This window comes from Rhopalosiphum padi, chromosome 1 (genome assembly GCF_020882245.1).
Source record: "Rhopalosiphum padi isolate XX-2018 chromosome 1, ASM2088224v1, whole genome shotgun sequence".
Taxonomy (NCBI): Eukaryota; Metazoa; Arthropoda; class Insecta; order Hemiptera; family Aphididae; genus Rhopalosiphum; species Rhopalosiphum padi.
The window spans coordinates 2,907,670-2,925,811 of record NC_083597.1 but is presented as its reverse complement, the minus strand read 5'-3'; the positions used below and the strand labels follow the sequence as shown (position 1 = coordinate 2,925,811).

Sequence of the window (18,142 nt, the reverse complement as noted above, 5' to 3'; positions counted from 1 at the left end):
ATAGTATTATAATTGACGAATATCGTTCAATAAGCTTTTCTCGGATCTCAGAGCTTTTATCTTTATGGTTCCAACTTCCAAGTCACCCTTGAGCAACCTTATTGATTAAACAAGTAATTTCACTTCTATTACCTCGCCTTTAACATCTAAAATAATAATTTTAACAAAAAATTACCTACCTTTAAAATTATATTTTTAAAAATACCTACTAGGGGTCGGTCGCACAAAACTATATTGGTTCAATAAATTGTTATTGGTCCAATAAATTTTATCAACATAATAATAAGATATTTGTTTTTTACTATTTTTGAATAAAATGTCAATTTGCATATAATTTTATATTCTCAAATATAATAAATAGAGTATAATATAATATAATATAAACAATGATTTGTACAACGATTTTTAATATTTATCCATCGATAAAATATTTTATCAAACCGATAAAATGTATGGAGTCAATAAATTATCGGATCAATAGAATAAATATTGGATGTTTTTTGTGCAACCGTCCATAGATGTTCTCTCAAGAAAGTTTATTGGATAGTCATAAATTAGATTTTGGTGACAATTATATATAAATAGTACTTAAAAATTTGTTTGCAATGTTTGGATTATGTTGCTTGGACAAAAAAATTCCACGGTTGTTAATAAACGCCGTCTGTTAACTAAGTTAATTTTATTTAATAATCAATAATATAATTTTTTATTTTAACCTGTCACAAAAATATATATATACCAAATAAGGTACCTATTTGATGTATTTGACGTACTTTAAGTAGTACATATTTTTTTAAATTAATAAATTATAAATTAAAACCTGTGATTTTGTGAATCAACAAAAACTGTAATTTGTATTGTTCATATTATTAAAAATAATATATATATTGGTATACTAATTGCCAATTGGTACCTATTAATTGTTTCTTTTTAAAAAATACAAATTATTTTTAATGCATTTTCTAGAATTATTATTATGTCATTTTACCATTTAAAAGTTAAAAACTGGTAATCAGACTTATTCCTAATACATTCTGTATCATGGCTAAATATATTTATATATTTAGCCATGTTCTGTATAGAGAATTTAATATAATGTTTTGTCAACTGAAAATATGACGGTCGTTTAATCAGCTGCTTATAATTTAATTTGCAACCACAGATATATAAAACAATATTTATCTGTGTTTGCAAAATAGAGTAAGAATATGGTTATCATACGTAGTACCTTATCTAGTATTATCATACACGGTATTATAATATATTTATATATATATATAGAAGCCCGTGATATTTACAGGCGGATTTTTATACAAGCTATCCTAAGTCTTATTATTTATTGTAGATGCTGGAGGGGTACAAAGATACTAATGATAATATACATTTGTATGTTATATTATCAAAAATAGTAGTTTTCGTTTTTTTTTTAAGCATTAATTTATAATTTTACAGTAATAGTTGCAGATAATGTACTGGTTATTACTTATTAATCTATATCTAGATTTAGTTTTAATGCATATGATTTTACTATATACCCAATCTCAACTTGCATTTGAATGTGGAAGGGATAAAAGATAAAACACTAGTGCAAATACAGCAAGATCTAGGAATTGGCCAGTCTTTAATTCTTTAATGAAAGTCCAAAGTTTGTCGGGTTTTCAGTTTGAATTTCATCCGTTAACGATTAACCTAATTATTACTATAGTGTACTATTTATTATCTATTTTTTGCATATTATTATCTTCATTCACAATTCTATGAAGCTGTTGAGACAAACAAGTGATTGATTGAATTTTCCCCTCATATTTAAAGAGAGTGGTATGGATGGTATCAACATATTTACTAAAGGTAGTATTTAGATTTTAAAAATCATACCTTTTTTAATTTGTAATCAACTAGTATTCATAAATTTAATACATCTAAATAAATCTTCTATTTTGTATAGAAAGTGTTTTGATTTAATTTAGAACTTCAACACCTAAAAAAGATGTTGAAGAATTTTAAAATTGGTTTTTATAATTTAGGTTAATTGTTAATTTAATGTAGTAGTTTGTATGACCTTGTTTCATATAGCATACTAATAATTCTGCACAAACTAAATCCGTCTTGTCATTTAAAGTATTTATAACTACATGTTCTAATTGAGAATATTGGTTCATTCAAGTGAATTTAGTTAAAGTCCATTTTATATAGTATAAATTTTTTTGTAAATTGATCATTTAATTGGAAATTTATGTTTTCTGTTGATACTAATTTTTTGAAAACCCATACTCGGAAAAATATAAGTTTTAAGCATCTATCTCTTGAATAATCATTGGTGTAAAAGTAAATAGTGATAGCGACCTCATTTGATGTGGTGCAGTAATTTATGTACTTTAACATGTTAAAGTAGTTGAAACTGCATGTATTGGCTTTGTCTTTTACTACTATGACTAAAGAAATTAAATATGTTCCTAGATAAATCTTCACAATGGCATGGTGATACTTTGTATTTGGTACTACTATGTTTCGCTACAATAAAGGTATAAGAATAGTGGCATTTGTATTTCATATTGAATATTCCAGTTATATCTTTTATTTTACTAATTACAGAATTGTGAGAGCCAACGAGTAATCATTGGAAGTAAAATAAATAATGTTTTATGTATCGAAAAAATGTTTTTAAATGATTGTATGCACTTTGTATAAAAATTGATTAATAGCTCTTTTATTTATGTTATCAGGATCCTTTGTCATATACTACTATTAAATCCCAAAACCAAGTAACTATTATGAAATCTATGAATTTATGTTATAATACTGATTAAATTTATATAATCATTTTTTTTATATACATATGACTGATTGGCATAGGTACAATATCAGTTGACTTGTCTGTTGATACAAAATATTTAATATTGGTCAACTTTTTACCTTATGCTTCTTAGCAATAATATTTAATATTATATTTGTAAACGTATGTTTGTCTGTTTTTTTTTTTTTATAAATTAATGAATCAGAAAATATTTCTTTTCTAATGTTGAACACTGCACTTTCGTCTAACACTAAAAAACTTAAAGCAAAACTGTGTATTATATAATATATCAAGACAAAATAAATAATATTTATTATTTTTTAGGTATGGGGCATGGGTACACGGTATGACTAAAGTTAAAAATTAAAATATTATAGTACCTAGTTCATGTAAATGTACACATTTTAGATTCTCAGCGGAGCGATGAATCATGAATGTATTAATTTTACAATAATGTGCAGGCACGTAGCCAGGATTTTATTTTTTTGGGGGGGGGGGGGGGTCGAAATAAATGTTAGTTCAATTTTTATATAATTATTATTATTTTTAGTTACAATACAATACAAAATACAATCTATTATTATTTAAAATTTTCAACTGATGTAGTCAGGTCTATAATATTAATTTTTTGTTTTTTTGAGCCATTACATCTAACACTTCGTCTGTAGAGATAGACACTTCCCAATGAACTGACAGAAGAGCAAGTCCCGTTAAACGCTCATTTCCAGTTTTGTTACGTAGCAATGTTTTTAAACGTTTTAGTGTTGAAAATGAGCGTTCAACTGCTGTTGTAGAAACTGGTAGTGTTGCCAAGATTTTTCAATAAAAAATGTATATTTGGGGTAAAACTTTGCAACACATGCATCCAAAATATCCATCATTTCAGTGGGTTTTTTTCTACATTTACCCATTTTTCACACCATAATAAAAATTCAGAACAAACCACTTTTTCAGATGTACAATCTTCGTAAAGTATGTTTAAATTTTTAAGTTTTGAAACATTTTCATTTAAGGCAAATTTTGGCAATAGGATTTCAATTGATGACAAAACAACATTGTTTTGTTTAAAACGGTTTTCCAAATTTAAAATGAAACCGTCTATAGATGGTACAAATATCGATGTTCTATAGTATTCTTCCAGTGTGTTACAATCATAATTATCTCTGTGTTTTTGGTTTTTTATAATGCGTGGACATACAATTTCTGAATCAAAATATAGTTTTCTCAATTTGTTAGCATCTTGAAAAATAGATGAGAATGTTTCAATATAGTTATTTCTTAAATGTTTTAGTTTATTTATAATGTCGTGACTTCGTGAGCGTAGTTCATAGCAGATAATTTAAATAATAAGGATAATGATTTTATGTGCCGGTGCACAAAAATTTCGGGGGGGGGGTCCAGACCCCATGGAGCCCCCCTGGATACGTGCCTGATAATGTGTATAACATTTTCTGCACATAATATAATACACTATAATTTTCAAAATATTTGAATTTTTTTTTTTTTCATAAATGTTTAAAAAATGTTTACTGAGTACGTTTGCTTGGAATTTTAGTACAATTTTCCTCATAAGTTGTACATTTACTAACCAAAAAAATATTCAAAATATGTAGCCAGAAGTTTTTTTAGAAAACTTAAATTCTAATTTTTAACAAAATTCTTTAAACTCAAGAAATTTTTGAATTAATAATTTGTAATACGAAATTTATAAACTATTGTCTATATATATTTATGATTTGAAAATATAATTCAAAATTCTTCATACCTTTTATTTTACGATAAAAAATAAAACTACTTACTGGAAAGTCATATTAATTTTTTACGAGCGTTAAAAGTTCAAATATTTTTTTTTTACATAAGATATTCACCCGTAAAATAACTTTCTCCTCAAACGATTTTTGTTGTAATTAAAAAACGAATAACCGTAAATATTTGAAATTTTCATTAAATGATTTTATAAACATTTTTTAAACACTTTACAATTATCAATTTTTTTTTTAGTTATTTATAGACATTTGAAATTTTTTAAATATTTTAGTTATATTTCTATTAATATCTATAAAATTTGGCTCGGTTAAAAGCTTAAAAACTTTATATACATGATCCCACAAAAAGAATACTGAAATTAAAAAATATTTTAGATTTTTTTTATATAAACAGGTATTAAGTTTGAATTTGGTCGAAATTATGTATTTAAATTTTAAAGTTTAAATTAATTATATGAAAAGCGATAATATGATATTCTGGTATTCATTATTTTGTTATAATTCAAAAACATAATTCGCGGGACATGTAATTTTTACGTATATCTCTAGCTGTTTAAAATAAAATAATAATTAAAAATTGTATACTTGAAATAAACTCTTCTTAGCCCGTACAACATCGGACAATTTAGCTTAATAATAGATAATAATATATATATATATCGTTTATAATAAATAACGATTTATTGATATTTACTATTTAGTAATAAGAATAACTAATAGCCTAATATTTCCGGGTTTACAGTTAATTATTATATTTTATACACACAGTGTAATTTTATATTACAATGTTTTTGGACAGAATTAATTCGACCTACTGCATTAATAATCTGAACTTCATATATAAGTATACATATGTATAGAGTTCAGTGACAATAGTTAATAAATTACTTAACCTAATATAGTAAAACAAAAATATAACGTACAATTATGAAATATAGCCATATAGGTATTTATAGTATGATATATCATATATGCTGATAAACTATCTCTGCTTAAAATCGTTTACTTATCGCGTATAATAAATAATTCAATAATGACACACCCATCACAATGATCCACTCGAGCCTTATATACTGTACAGTAGTGCGGTACTGCGGTACCTACTTACCGATCTTTTTTTAATTTTATTTTTATAATATTTTGTATTTATTTTATTGATTACTTAATCAATGCGTACCTTATTATCACAGAAAATACTAAATTTATGATCATGAAAGATTAAGTTAAATTAAATAATTCTGTTAATCTAGATATAACTGATAAATATACGAGTATTATGGTCATTAAGGATTACCTATATCATATAATATAATTATTATAAAATTACGTTTTAATTTAATAATATCTACAGACTTACAGTATTTTGGGTAAGAAGGATTTATGTCTTGATCATAATAAATTAAGTCATACTGTATAGAACTATGACTGGTGTAGTCACTTAAATCAAATTAAAAATAATTTTGACTAAACGAGGATTAGGTATATTGATAAAATTATACGTTCCAATATGCTTCCTAATTTTCTATACAAAGCTGTTCTTACCAAAAATAAAATATATCGTAATTATAAAATAATTCTAAAATAAATCCTTAGAAATATAGACTGACAGATTGTCTTTGATTAGAATCGTTTTTATTCATAATTGTTTATCATTGAATTCAAATTTAAATACCTATTTAACATATTGCCTATTGTGATTTCGATGACGAAGTATACTCAAAACATGTAAAATCCAGCAGAACAACTTCTTCGTTTTTTTATAATTTATTATACATTTTGTTTTATGAACTATGTATAAGATTTACAAATCATATATGTAATAATTATCATAATAATTATAATAATGCAAATGTTTCTTACACTATACTGTAAGAAAAACTAGCTTTAAATTTGTAGTCTTTACTTCTTTAGCTGTGTCGTATATTATTGTCTGTAATAAATAATAATTATATTTACTTAAATGTGAGAAACTAGTAAATGTTTTTTAAATATTGGATTTGTAAAACCTAACATAGTATTTAATTTTATCAGTTTTTGAAGCCTTATATTTCAAATATAAATATATAGGTCAATAGTTCTTAAATAAAGTCATTATAAACCAACCTTGTAAGAATACCAGAATACGTAGTTTTATTCTACTTGGTTTTGAAAAGTTACTGTTAAACTTTTTAGTTTTTCAAACAATATAATATGTTGTTAGAAACACTACGTTTACCTAATTATTTGTTATATAATTTTTCCATATTGAAAATATATAATATGTCTATACTAATCTACTATTTAATCTACTATCGTCTATCTATAGATCTAATATTTATAGTTGTTTAGTATAATATATTAATATTTCTATTTAGTATATTATATTCTGATTAGATTTTTTTACAGATTAGTATATTTGATTGGCATACTAACTTATTGTTAAGAGTCTTAAGAGTCCAGCAGCGGATTGGCCTACTGGGATACCGGGAAAATTCGGATAGTCGTATTATAACTTTGGGCCGATGTCATTGGTAATTGGTGGGCCTGTCACAAAGTAATTTCCCGGGCCGGATATTTTAGTCAGTCAATCCGCCGTTGGTTAAGACTGCAGAATAAATTGATTCTGTATGTTAAAACTTTAAATACATCAAAAGTATTGCAATAATATTTCACTATTACTATTGCCTATATTTTGATAATGGTAACATGCTTACCTATATATAATTAAATATTAATTATATAAATACTTACTAGTATAATATTATATGTTTTTTGTAATTCATTATAGTTTTGTACAATCTGTATACAATTTTTACAATAAGCACAATAGATGATTGTTAGATTCTTAGATATATAAAAAAAAGAAAAAAAAGGCTTAATTGAAGAAACTATTCAATAATAGTACTTCATACTTCATAGAGTATAATATTAAAACTATATATAATTAATCTTATCATGAAATTATTAAATGCAAATTTTAATTTATGAATTTTATTATTTTTCCGTGATTTATCTTTAGTTTAGAAAGCGTATAAATGTGTAATGATTACATTAAGATCAATATATGTAGTCTCTTTGTATCCATTGTCTCATTAATAAAACATTTCACGGAATTTATTTTAATTAGAAAACTCAAAATTATGAATGGAAATGTTATGCTTTGAACTTGAAATAAATTATGATCACATTTTACTTTGTTTAACAACTAATTAATCAGCTTGTATACATTCTATAATATTTCTAGAAATGTTGAACAATAAATTACACGAGCAGTTGGCCTGTTGTCACTTGAAGATATTTTTGTCACCAACGAAGACGTAGTGTGGTAACATAATACCTTTGCACCCGTGTATCTATAATACTGGTAAGTGATAATTATATTTTATTATTATTATTTATGGTAACCGTATACACTATATTATAGCTAGTACAAACTACAGTAACTAAACTCTAATAAATTATTTATTATGCTTTAGAAAATCTCAATTTTCGTTTGTTTATTGTTAATGCTCAGTAATTTAGGAATGAGCTTACATAATTTCGTATATTAAATGGACAACCTGAATTATCACATGCATTTTATATTGCCTTACTATAAATATAGATAACTTTCCAAGTCTGAAATTAGGTTTACTGGGTTCTCCTTGAAATATTAAGTTTTTAAAACCTATATTATGTAAGTGGTATCGATACAATGGAAATAAATAAGATAGTTTATTTTATAAACGTAATATTATTATAAGTTTTGGAATCGTGTATTTTTATACATAACACGTTACATATTTCGAATAGTCTATTATGTATTATGTATATACAGTCACTTATAAAATAGCACTGTACAGTGTACTTGTATGATAAATGTATGTACATTTATATTAGTAAACTGAAATCAACTCTGTGTGTTTCTAAAAATTAAAGACAAAAAACGAATTATTCATGTGTAAAATCGCGTACGAACCTGCAGTGATGATGTCTCGTATATATTTTGATGGAGACATGACGTATAACAATCATGTCGCATGTCTATCCGACCGAAAACGCACGTCGAGAGAATAAATTGTTTCTTTTCGTTTATGGACATTTTTTTCTCTATGAAATCGTTCTACCGTGCGTAATATTACAAAAGATATTGCGGCCGAAAGAAGGCTCTATATACCGTAAGTACAGACCCTGAAATTTTCAACCCCATCGGGATGACCTAAATATTTTTAGACTAATAGTAACTACACAAACAAATGTTACGTCGTAAACGATTATTTTTTTCTCTTGAGACAAATAAAGAGAGAGAAAGTGAGAGTGTAGACGTAGAGTGAAAACTTTGAAACATCGTAAAACGCCTTGGCCCCCTCTACTGTTTGATCCACTCAAGTATACATATATATTTATAAGTCGACCAAAGATGATTTTCGCGATGACGTGCAGGAGGGTAGGTGGATGCGTGGATGTATCTGGGGAGCGTGTGTACATCAATTTTGGAGGGGCGGATGCTGCGTGGGTAAACGAGACATCATACTATCAGATATGTCTACACAGACCTACAATAGTAGGTAAAACGTGGATATTGCACGAACGTATATAATATCGTACCTATCGTACGTATATTATTGGTAGTGGCGTATAGCGCGAAACTTGGTGGTCCTATTGGAGGATGAGACCTTTTAAAACATAACAATTAAATTATTAAGTATTAATGTTTGAAAGAGTCTAATGGTATAGAAGTTAATAAAAAAAAATTACAACGATGATAATAATTTTTTTACTTTAACTTTATTTATTTATAGGTACATAAAATTGAACTTTTCGGACTTTCATTTGAATAAAACAAAAAATAATTTTTAGTTTTTGTTTTTCATGTCAATGTTTGATAAAAGTATTATGGTGCATTAGTTTGAAGGTACTTGGGGTCCCCGGTTACCCCCCGTCGTCGGTCTAAATATAAAGCCTCTGATAGTAGTCAACTGTCTGGTAATGCACTTACTAATAGGGTAGAGTCCAAATGCTGTTTACGATCCAAATGATGACCGGAAGTAACAACTTCGATAAGAGGCAATCACATCGACGGCGAAACGAGACATATATACAGTGGTGTAGCCAGAATTTATTTAAAAGGGGGAGGTAGAATAAGAAAAACCTCATAAAAATTAAATATGTATTGTTTGCAACTTTTATACTTATTATATGATCAGATATATAATATTAAATACATCCTACTGAAATGAAAAACATTTTTAACAACGTTTTATTTATATCAATTTATTATTATATTTTATAATGAGGAACTAGCTTATATAAAATTATATAACTATTGTGTCAAATCTAAAACTTTCATTCTTCTAGGTGATTTTTTTTATAAGAGCTGTCAATATCTTTTTTTCTACATTGTCATATTTGGCAAAATACAGCCAACGGGGTGGAGGACATGAGCATTTTGACTCTTCTCCATCTGATCACGCCACTGCAGTACGTATTACACGATGCTGTGTATAAAAATAATAATAATAATAATTGGTACGATTACGCGTGTGCACACTGCACACACATTCGTGTAGAAGTTGTCGGCTGTTGACCCGCAACGACACCACAGCCGTTTAGTCGTTGCGAGCCTTACTCTCGCTACGTGCCGCCGCCCAGGTTCCGCGGCCGTTCATCTCGAATGTCGAGCGATGTTTGTTGTGGCGGGTTGGGGGTGGTTGGCGGTGTGTTGGCGATGCGAGGAATGAAAAAAAAAAAATAAAATAAACCACATCGTACCATAATAATATATATTACTGTATGTATACGCACCCTAACCCGCCCGCATGACGTTGCACACAAAGAGTAATATTGTCGAGTCTGTGCTTCGTCGCTCCTCACCCGCCATCGCCCACCGGCGAACAACCGTTAACGGCAAGAGCGGCGGTGGATTATTAGAGTAATCAATAACGCGCACCCCATTCACGACGCGACGACGACGGCGACGAGGGACGCGACGCGAGCGCGCGGCCAGCACACGCGAACCGTCCCGCGACATCGGCGGGGCGCGTGCGCCGAGGATCCCGCGGCGGCGCGTGCCTTATCACTGCCGTACCACTGAGCGTTTCGCGCCATCCGCGCTCGTCGATCTCAGTACACTCTGGCACCCCGGTCCCCGCGGTACCGTTGCTGCGAACGGCATATTGTTATCGACACGTTATAATTAGCTCGCTCGCTAATCCGCCGTGTGAGGAGTTCGCGGCCACTCTCACGCTTACACCCGCACTCACGGCCCTCAGGCGTGTGACGATCGTCGCTACGTGGACGCGGCGCTGCAGATGACCATCACTACAGCCCGTCGAGACGATCGCGCGCCGCACCACCATCGTTGCAGACTCGGTGGCGGTGGACTCGTCGTTCGATAAAAAAATAATTCTTCTGCAAGCTGTATATAATAATTTTATAATTACTATAATACTGCAGCGCCTGATAATATTCACGATCGTACCAGAAGCAGCTTATACTCTATATAGATAGGTAGGTAATATAGTATGTGCACCGCAGTGGCGTTTGTGCCGCCGCGGCCGAATTTGTTTTCAGTAGTTTTCCGAGTGTATATATTGCCGTATTTAAATTTATTCTGTAGATAAACATTCCGAATCTGCGTAGCGTCAGATTCACGAGTGTGAATAATACCATAATTATAACGGGTAATCAGAATGCAATAGGTACATAACACGACAACGATATAGCTGTGAGCCCGGCTTTAGAATTAACATGGTGTATAATAAATTTAGGTACTTTATTGGTACATACCTATAATATGAGTACATGTATTATATACATAAAGTATGTGTTTAGACTTCTTTAGGTTGGAATTCTATAGTTTGTTATTATATAGGCTAACGGACAATAACTATAGTCTATAGATTTGATAAATATATTTTATGTTATAACGGTGATATTAACACTTGCGGAATGCGTTGATAATACTTTACAACGTAGATATAATATTGTAAGTAATTTTTTTAGGTTTAACTGTGTTTTTGAATAAAAAAAAAAAATCATACAATTTATCACGATTTTAGATCTAATTGTTCTAAACTATTTGAGTACATAATGTAATTATCATGTTGTATTTACCACGAAGTAATTGTTACATATTATTTAATAAAGTATACGAGAATATAGGGAGAGTATATTTTTCGTTAATACGAAAAAACTTAACGAATTCTAGTGAAATTTGATTAAAAATTTAATTGAATAATGGCAAAATAAAATATAAATACCTACATTTGGGAACTTTAAATTATTTAAAATATATCTATTTAAGTGTATAACCCCACAACAAATTTAAATTTATCATCTAAATATTATATCAAATTATAGTTATTGTTTTTATAAAATAAATATAACTTATACAAATTATATTCATTATTTAAAAAGAATATATTATAATTTATAAATTAATATAAGCAAAACAAAAAACTTTTTAAATTGTATTTATGTTTAACATTTTTACATTTGCATACAACGGAGCATGTAAATTATAATATTTTATGAATAAAGTGATTGAAAATTAGTTAATTTATGATTGCTTGACAAAGAAATCATCTAGTCTTTTTTATAGTTATTGTATTCCTCCTTCTGATTTGAATCAATATTAATTTGTTTTATTTTTAACGTAATTCAATTTATTAGATAAGTTTAACTTTGTGCCACAATTTACGATACTTATTGCCCATGCTACTTTTTACTATTACTGTGGGTAATTGGTTTAAACTGAAAAAGCATTATGTTCTTCCGTAAATTATTGTGCCACTAGGGAATTAATGTTAGTACATAATTTTCCTAAATCGTTACGGAAATTATTTTATCTGGATCCTGTTTTAAAATCGCAGATCCACTTACATTTATGTTCTGGAGAAGAGAACATTTACAGAATATTAAGTTATAGGTATTAAAAATAATATGCCTAATGCGTTATAACTTATAAGCTCTTAATCGGTCTGGTTTTAATTTTTAAAGCTGAAATACTTTACATTTTATATTTCATATAATCATATATCTTTTTAGAGTTCTAAAGTTTTTTCTAATTGAAATTGAGTTTCCTGAGAATATCGGTTCTAAAAAGAAATATGTCTTTTTGGGATTATTATCTACGACAAGTACGATAAGTGTAAATAGCTTAACATAATAACATGATTTGTAAATACCTAAAACAAATGTGGATTATATCTATTTTAAACATTCATGCAGCCTATATCTAGTTGATTTGTAAAACTATTTGTTATTTAATATTAAAAAAAACAACAGAAAAATAATATAACTAAGCGTTTTGGTGAAAATTTACATACATAGTGTATTTTGTAATATTACAGGGGTGTTTACTTGTTGGAAGTTTTAAGTCGATTTCGGAGTCATTTAGTTAATCCGATATCTTTTATCTAAATATTAAATTCATGTAAAGTATAAATGTCAATTATAAAGTAAACGAAAAAAATAAATTATACAACGAAATTGTAATTTATTTATTTTTCGTAGATTATTACGATTACATTTTTTTGTGAAAATAAAATGAATGTAGTTCATATGGTATAAGAAATACATAATACATATTATCCCATATATTTATCTATGGTAATAATTACAATTCAACAACATTATATAATACACTATTCCCTTATGACTAAAGAGTTTAACCAATTATTTGAGGAGAAAATACTATATGAGGGCTAATATGGTTAAATGCTATCTTTTAAACGACCAAAGTTATAAGTCCCTAGAGATTGTGGACTGTGGTATTATTTCAAAGTTTGAGGGAAGGCAAATATGGACAATCGAAAGTTAAAACTATCATTACATAGATTATTGGCAATTATTTTTAACAATTTATATAATCCTAAAAATCGGCTGGTTATATAATTCTTAGTCCCAAAAGAGTCGTTTATCTTCAACGACAACGACAGCGTATACACATAATATGCGTATGTCGAGGCTGAAAAAAGTGGTTTACGTGACTTGTATACGTATACAGCTTTTATATAGCTATAACGTTGTGGCGACGATGTCAGTTCACGTGGACTACTACAGTTTTAATGGTATAGGTTTTTTCCCCATCATGAATAGTAGCTAATTTCAGTGAAAGCTCTCGTATGTTGAGACTTACGGCCGAGCGTATAGTGTTGAAACGCTAGTGTCTACCAGCCGAGGTTTATGGCAATTTATGTGCTGTTGGTCGGTAAAGATCCCTCGTTTTGGAACTTTGAATTATTGAAGAATTGCCAAGCCTACCCTATAACGAAAACGACCCTCCTTGGCAACCGCGGTGCGTGGTCACGATTCCCATCCCTCGTCGTACTAAACTCAAGGATTCTTATGTACGGGTTTGTCGTTAAAGAATAAAAAAACGTACTTTGGGTAGGAGAAACAGAAAAACTTCTTTTACGCACATATACGCATCGTTCCGGGGGGAATCGTTCTGTCCATCATCGTTGCCGAGAGAACGTCCCTTGGGGAATTCGTGTTACTCTGTCCCTGGAAAGATGTTATACACTATGCTATATACTATATATAACGACGTTGCGATTGTTTGTATTAGATAAAAGCTTAATACGAATATGTAGTCTGCGCTGAGATAAGGGATAGAAAGAAAAACCACACGTGATATTATACACATATACAGTTAATATTTACTTTACCGCAAAATTTGTGTATAGTTATACATAGATTATATATTAATAGAATAATAATATATGAATTATTAAATAGTCTTAAATAATCTGTTGTAATTACGGAAAAAATGTGATATTTAAGCTTAGTATTCATATTTATTTATTTATAAGGTATGAGTTGAAAAGTTTTTCAAATTGAATATATTATATACCTATTATATAATTATCATTATTAGTTGTGTTTGTTATAGCTAGAATACCTAACAAACATATATAAATGTGATACTTTGAGTTTTAAAAACAAAATAATGTACCTATTATTTATTCTTAGTATTTTTTAATTGTATACATTAATTAATTAATTTTATTTACAATACATTTTATTTTAGATTTTAATCAACTAAATTAATTATTATTTGTTTTAAATAAATTATACTGATTATCTATTTTAATATAAACAGATTATACTACAGAGTACTACCATATAATTTAATTCTAAACATTGTGAATTTATCTGGTATTTTATTATTTCATATTTAAAAATTAAAATGTTACTAAAAAGTTCAAGCCATTCAAAATTATTTAGATATATAACTACGCTGTAGAGTAAAAAATAATAATTGAGTTTTAAGGGCGGTGTCTACAAATTTATTAAAAATGATTATCTTTATACATTTATCCGGATATTTTGTAGATTTCTTATATTATTAATTTAGACACAGCAACAACATTATTCTGATACATGCAGCTTATTACTTACCTATATATTAATAATTAATTCACCAATTATTAATGTACTTATATAATGTTTCTCGTTAACGTCTAATTATTATAACAGGTAGTAATAATTTTCAATGAGAATATTTTGTTGTAAGGTGTTTTAATTAGTGGTTAAAATTGCGTGTTTATTAACCGTAATAAGCATATACTATGTATCATTAAAGGTTTTTAGTCCCTTTATTCAGTTTGTATAACTATCCATATTCTATTGGTTATAATGTATATGTTTGGTTTATACTGTATAGTAATAGTTGATTCCTATCTATCATCATTATATTATTTTAAATAGTAAATAATAATTTATAATTGATTCAATTTGTATAACAATAGTTTTATAGGTTTGTATAATAGTTTATAATAGAAATAAATAATAAGTTAAATGAAATATGAATGAATAGTCCGATTAAAAATATTTGGGATCCGGTGTACGATTTGAATCTGGTGGGGGTCCTTTACGTTTATACCTAATGAGAATAATTTATAAATCTACACCATAAATTATGTCACATAATATATTTCTTAATAGTTGATATCGTAGTATATAATTAATTTTCAAACCTTATATAATATGCAAATGAAGTCATCCAAACATTAAATGGGTTTGGTTCATGCAGGGGCGGATCTAAAGCTTATTTAAGGGGAGCGAATAGGGATATTTATGAGTGACATACTGACATATATAATGTGATAGAATAAAGATCTAACCGTAATTATGCACGTTGGAAAAAAATATTAATTTCTTAATTCTCGTACTAAAAACTATTTTGTATTGTATACATTTTTGATTACGCTGACTAACTGGAAGAAAAATCAAATAGTATTAATACTTATATAAAGGGATTTAAAGTCTTTGTCTAATACACATGAACAAAAAAAGTCTACTTGTGATAAACGTTTAACATATTTACAATCTTTTTTCTTCAAAAATTGATGTATGACAATTTTTTAATGTTTACATTTTTAATATAAAGCTTTTTTATGAGGGACATAAAATCAAAAATGTGAGATAGTTTATCTCATAACTTGTATAACAACATAACAAATGTCTATAACATTAAGAATTTAATTTTGTTTTTCACTGCAGAGATTAATACAAGTTTACCATGTTAGGTTCATTATATTCAAAAAAATATGTAAATTAATTATTTAGAAGTAAATAGTAATATATACCATATTTATTATTACAGATAAGACACATATTCATGTATATAAAAATTCGATAATTATGCATTTCGTTTAAATTGTTTGTTTTTAGTAATATGTGGACTCCGGTATCGTTTACAAGTGACAATAGTGTTCCACCATCAAGATCCAAGCATAGCGCTGCTGTTCACGGTAACCACATTTATGTGGTCGGCGGTCGGAATGGCAATTGGCCCCTTAAAGACATATGGAGATATGCCCTGTGTAAGTATGACACGTAGGCTGAATACAAATCGCCTCTAATTTCATTTTGACGTAACGTACAACAATCGAATTACAATTGCTTCTGTGATAAATTTGTTGGAATAAAGGAGGCTTATATTTTTTAAATTTAATATATGTAGGTATATATTTAATTTAAAAAAAAAAACTTTTTAATTTGAGAATTTATTCTCAGGAAACTTCTATTTCAGTTACGTTTACATAAATGGATAATTGTTCATATTAATAAACTGATGGTTATATTAATATATTTTGTAACAATTTATTATCATTGTAGAACTAAAATATATAAAAAAATAATACTAAGTAAATTAAATTGAAGATCTTACAAAAGTCTTGCGGTTGAAAATTTTAGGATATAGAAGCTTTAACTTTTAAATAATTTTAATAATTATATTAAGCGCAATTCACTTAATATAATAGTACTTTTACTCGAGTTATAAAATTTGAGTGTAAGTGATTTTGAATTATAGTGCATAAAGTGTGGTAAATATATATTTTATTTATCTGGATAATGAATTAGTAATTGAAAAGTTATTTATCGTGTTTTTGTTTTTAATTAGGATATGCTGTTTTTATGCTTGTTAAATGTTACAAAATAAGATAAATGTGGTATTATGTGATATGATGATCATAATTTTTATTTTTATTGTATTTTAATAACATTGGAAACAATTATAGTCCAAAATTATAATTTTTTTTTAAATATCTATTCAAACGTATTTAAATATTGTTTTATTAATTTTATATAAAATTGACGATCTTTAATAGATATTAATATATTGTACGAATTTTAATGAGAATATTATTATCTAATATTTTTTCAAGTAAATAATATTAATTTTTTGAAGATATAGTTAAGGGGGCTAATCTATAACGATTATTATAATGCATTGCTTGATATTATAGTTTATATTATTCACTATGTTCTTCATTCGTTTTATGAATTTTAGCGAATAACACCTGGGAACAGTTGCACCCGACAGGAGATACATTGCAAAATTTGCAAGAACATACAGCAGTCGTTTATCAAGACAAGGTTTACGTTTTCGGCGGAGAAGTAGGATTTTCATCTGCCTCTGAGTCTCCACTATGGTCTTACAGTATTAAGGTAATGCATATTGTATGAAAGGAAAACCCCTTAAAATATATATTAATATAGCCATATAGGTTTGTAGTATAGACATTTATACTAAATAAGTACATATATTATAAATATTATATTATTGTTATCATCTATACGAGTATACCTACTCGTAATAGAGGCTCATTATATTTGGTTTTGGTAATTGGTATTGCTTTGCTTTACAATAAAAAAATATATTGGCTTAACTAGATAGTTTGATAATCTAATCGTTGTAAATAAGAAATTGATTGGGATTCTTACAAAAAACCTAATTGGTTTCTAAGTGATGTTGAAATTGTTACTTTTACTGGCATTGATAAATTGTTTTTCGGCAAAAACATTTTGAACAATAGTTTTTTTGGAATAAATAAATAATAACATACTTTTGAGTACATAAAATAAATAGAATTACTAAAGTAAAGAATAAAATAATGCCAGTAAGATGTTAAAATCGATTCTATTAAATATATTATTATAATCAATGGTTAAAAAAAATTCTAAATAATTTCATTAGGATTTAAAAAAAACTTAAATACTTAAATATAAGTGATCATTAATGAATATACGTTACTGTATATAGATACTCGTATATCAATAGTTTGTTAATTCAATTAGTTTTACATAGTTATTTAAAAGTAATAATACC

General features: G+C 27.5%; 1 protein-coding gene across 3 annotated transcripts in view; it reads left to right on the top strand.

Annotated features, from left to right (window-relative positions):
- The first annotated feature begins 1 nt into the window (after position 1).
- The window catches only part of LOC132922995 (uncharacterized), a 35,985-nt gene continuing 17,844 nt past the window's right edge, over positions 2-18,142 (top strand). The window contains exons 1-4 of one of the 3 annotated variants that reach the window (XM_060986780.1): positions 2-113; positions 7,784-7,903; positions 16,201-16,352; positions 17,324-17,481. In XM_060986780.1, coding sequence (XP_060842763.1) covers positions 16,205-16,352; positions 17,324-17,481 — 306 coding nt within the window. In that variant the 5' untranslated portion in view covers positions 2-113; positions 7,784-7,903; positions 16,201-16,204. Of the gene's footprint in view, positions 114-1,446; positions 1,849-7,783; positions 7,904-10,651; positions 11,029-16,200; positions 16,353-17,323; positions 17,482-18,142 lie in introns of those variants that run through there. The other 2 variants (XM_060986771.1, XM_060986763.1) reach the window with 2 other exon arrangements.